This window comes from Morone saxatilis, unplaced genomic scaffold, assembly GCF_004916995.1.
Source record: "Morone saxatilis isolate NCDOM2014 unplaced genomic scaffold, NCSU_SB_2.0 Contig16, whole genome shotgun sequence".
Taxonomy (NCBI): domain Eukaryota; kingdom Metazoa; phylum Chordata; class Actinopteri; family Moronidae; genus Morone; species Morone saxatilis.
In genome coordinates, this window is record NW_023339718.1 from 1,886,860 (window position 1) to 1,890,054 (window position 3,195).

General features: G+C 44.4%; 1 protein-coding gene across 2 annotated transcripts in view; it reads left to right on the forward strand.

Annotated features, from left to right (window-relative positions):
- The window catches only part of tcf7l1b (transcription factor 7 like 1b), a gene marked incomplete at its 5' end in the record, with an annotated part of 32,860 nt that continues 29,665 nt past the window's right edge, over positions 1-3,195 (forward strand). For both annotated transcript variants that reach the window (XM_035658830.1, XM_035658831.1), the window contains 3 exon segments: positions 1-741; positions 889-961; positions 1,071-1,198. In XM_035658830.1, coding sequence (XP_035514723.1) covers positions 565-741; positions 889-961; positions 1,071-1,198 — 378 coding nt within the window.

Here is a 3,195-nt window from a genome sequence, read left to right on the forward strand (position 1 = left end):
TTTTTTTTTTTTGGTGTGCGCTTGTGTGTGTGTTTTCTCGTTTTTTGACTCGAGCCATTGTTTTCTTACACATGGATATTAGGAGATGAAATCGGACGTGTTTCTTGTTCTCGAGTAACCCCCCCCCCTTCTCGGTTCGCTTGGACTGGTAGTTTATGTGGTCCCCGGGCTCTGTAGGAGGAGGAGAGAGAGTCCCATTCCTCAGCAGCACAACAAGGAGAGACACACAGGGGCCACAAGTTGTCCACAAGCTGCGAAGGAGGCGAAACTTTGCCAAGTTGCTGCGCATCCGGCCGCCGACGCCAAATATTCATCGATATTTTCTATCAGCGCCTCTGCTGCGACTTTAAACTGTGGATTATTATCGCAAGGCTCGACATGGACCACGGGATCCCGGTCAGAGGATGAGAAAGGAGTTTTGAAAACATGCACATTTTCTTGTAGTTAGTATACTACTCCAGCGACACGTTTGGACTACACCGATCCGAGAAAAAAAACAAACAAAAAGTCAGTTGTTTATTGCGATTGTTTTCTCCTCTCCTCGACTAACACTGCTCTGCAAAGATGCCACAGCTGAACGGAGGCGGTGGGGATGATTTGGGGGCCAATGATGAAATGATATCTTTTAAAGACGAAGGGGAGCAGGAGGAAAAGATATCCGAAAACGTATCGGCGGAAAGGGATTTGGATGATGTGAAATCCTCCTTAGTGAACGAGTCGGAAAGCTCATCAGACTCAGAGGTAAGGACACTGCACATATATTAAACGTCCTCTCCCCCCCTCCCTCCTTACACACTGCTCAGCATGGAGAGAAATAAGATTTAATGGTGTTGAAAGTTTCAATAGTTTCTTTTCCCCCTCCGTGTGTTTATTCTCCCCCCTTGCCAGCAAGCAGAGAGGCGCCCTCAAACCAGACCCGACTTAGAAAGTTATGAGAAAGCAAGAGACTACTTCAGTGAAGGTAAAAAAATCAAAAATACATAAAAATCCTCAGTACTTTGCGCGCTACAGTTGCCAATAATGTCGCCTGTGTGCCTTTATTAACCCTGGCTTTTCTTTATCCCTTACAGCACTGAGAAGGCAGCAAGATGGTGGCTTTTTTAAGAGTCCTCACTATCCTGGCTACCCGTTTCTCATGATCCCAGACCTCACCAATCCCTACCTATCCAACGGTTCCCTGTCCCCGAGTGCAAGAACAGTAAGTGTCCCTGTGGATGTGTTGCTCTTTATTCTCTTTTCTTCATTTTGTCGCACGCTGCAGAGAAAAAAACCCGAGAAAAAAAAACTTTGGCCGTGCGTAAAAGTTCCTTGTGCACTGCCAGACCGCCATATTCCCTCCGAGTGGCCTCTCAAGGAGTACTAACTACTTCTTTGTTCTTTTTTTGGGGATATACATTTCTCCCTGCCACCCACCCTCGACAGGGCTTGCATTTGACAACTTCTCATTCGGCTCAAAGTTCAGACACATTAGTCATTCTTTTGTATTTTGAATGATTTACGGCAGCTCCTTGTCGAAAATACCCTGCAACAATACTGGTTCTTGATTATATACTTCGCTAAGGCTGATTATATCTTATGTGCTTTCACTATTAGTTGGCTTCAAGGGGCACTGTTTTGCAGTGTAGAGGCTACTATTCTTCAATGCAAGATATTGAAAATGTAGGATATTTTTCAAATTGGCCTTTTCCCAATAGATTGCTTTCATTTTTGTACTTAGGGTGTTTCAATTGAGTCATTTCTTTAGCATGCAGGCTTGTAACTCTCAGCTCAGTGTATTTTAGGCTCTACAGGCTTTTGCACATTCTGTCTCTGTAGACATAAAAAAAAAAGAAGCTGTTCCTGAAGTCATACCCTACAGTAACAACAATGTAATACCCCGCTTTGACACACATGGGAGGCATTTCACTGCAGTGTCCGTGACAGCTGTTGTCCAGAGACTTTTAAAGTCCAGATAAGGTTGACAGTCAGAAGTAAGTGTCGTTGAAGTGGAGTTTGCAATGGTTCATTTACTTGTTGCATCACATCAATTGTCCACAAAGCTACAACGGGCTTTTAACCACTGCTGCGAGCGCTGCACTGGTTTGTCTGCTGATATTGTGCTCTTATTTTTCCAATATAATTTATCACATACACAACAGGTTAATAAGGCATGGAGACTGTACAATGATTTCACGCCAGTTAGTAATGATGCAAACACGACTAATGAGACCACACAAGAAAGCTCATGCAAAAAAATCCCACATTAAGGTAAAAAAAAAAAACCCCACCCTGTTATATGCTGTGACGATGAATACTGATTCTAAACAAACATGCAAAATTTTAAGCAAATGAACCAACACTATTTGGAATAGTAAATACAGTTTAGGCAGGACTATGCAAACTTCCTTAAAATAATCTCTGCTGGAGAGCTGTGTTCCTCCGAGTTCGTCCATCCCCCAATCCATGTCACACCCCCCCCCCCCCATTATGGACCTACTTGAATTTACAATCCTCGTCCAACTATCTCCCCTACTCTTGCCTCCGACGCACAACACAGCCAACTGCGTTTATTTTCAATAACTTTGTACTGGGACCAAGAAACAACAAGGAAATGGAACGGCAATTCATTCAGCCAACAAGGACACAAGACAACAGCAACAGAGCAGGAGACTTGAGTAGACAGACCGAAAAAATCTACTTACCTTTGAAGTATCATGTTTGTCCTTTTGGTACCAAAAAAAAACTACCGTTTAAAGATGTCCTGCACGGAGGTGCGGGCCTCCAGACGCAAAGCACAAAAATATTAGACGGACTTTTATTCTTAAGCATCGTTTGATTTCTAGTACGGGAAACCTGCTTGGGTGGCCTAAAGCAAACCAGGAGTAGACCGATGTAGCACAGTACCTGCGCGATATAACGGCGTGGGCAGAGTGCGCCAGTCTTATGTTTGTAATGAGCCCCATTGGAGAGCTTCCAATGAAAGCCATCAAGCACTGCCTTCAGTCAATAACAAAAACAACGCCAAAAAAAAAAGCCCCCCAAGCCATCCGTCGGTCAACTACGCGTTTCTATGAAATGGGAAGGTATAACAGCTAGGGAAGGCGAAGGGGAGTGGGCCTGGAGCCAGTGAAAAGGAGAGCCGAGGAGTGGGGGCGGTCTTTTCAGTTTCAGATGCCTCGCGCAGCTTAAGCAAATTGAGCTTGTTTTGTGGAGGCC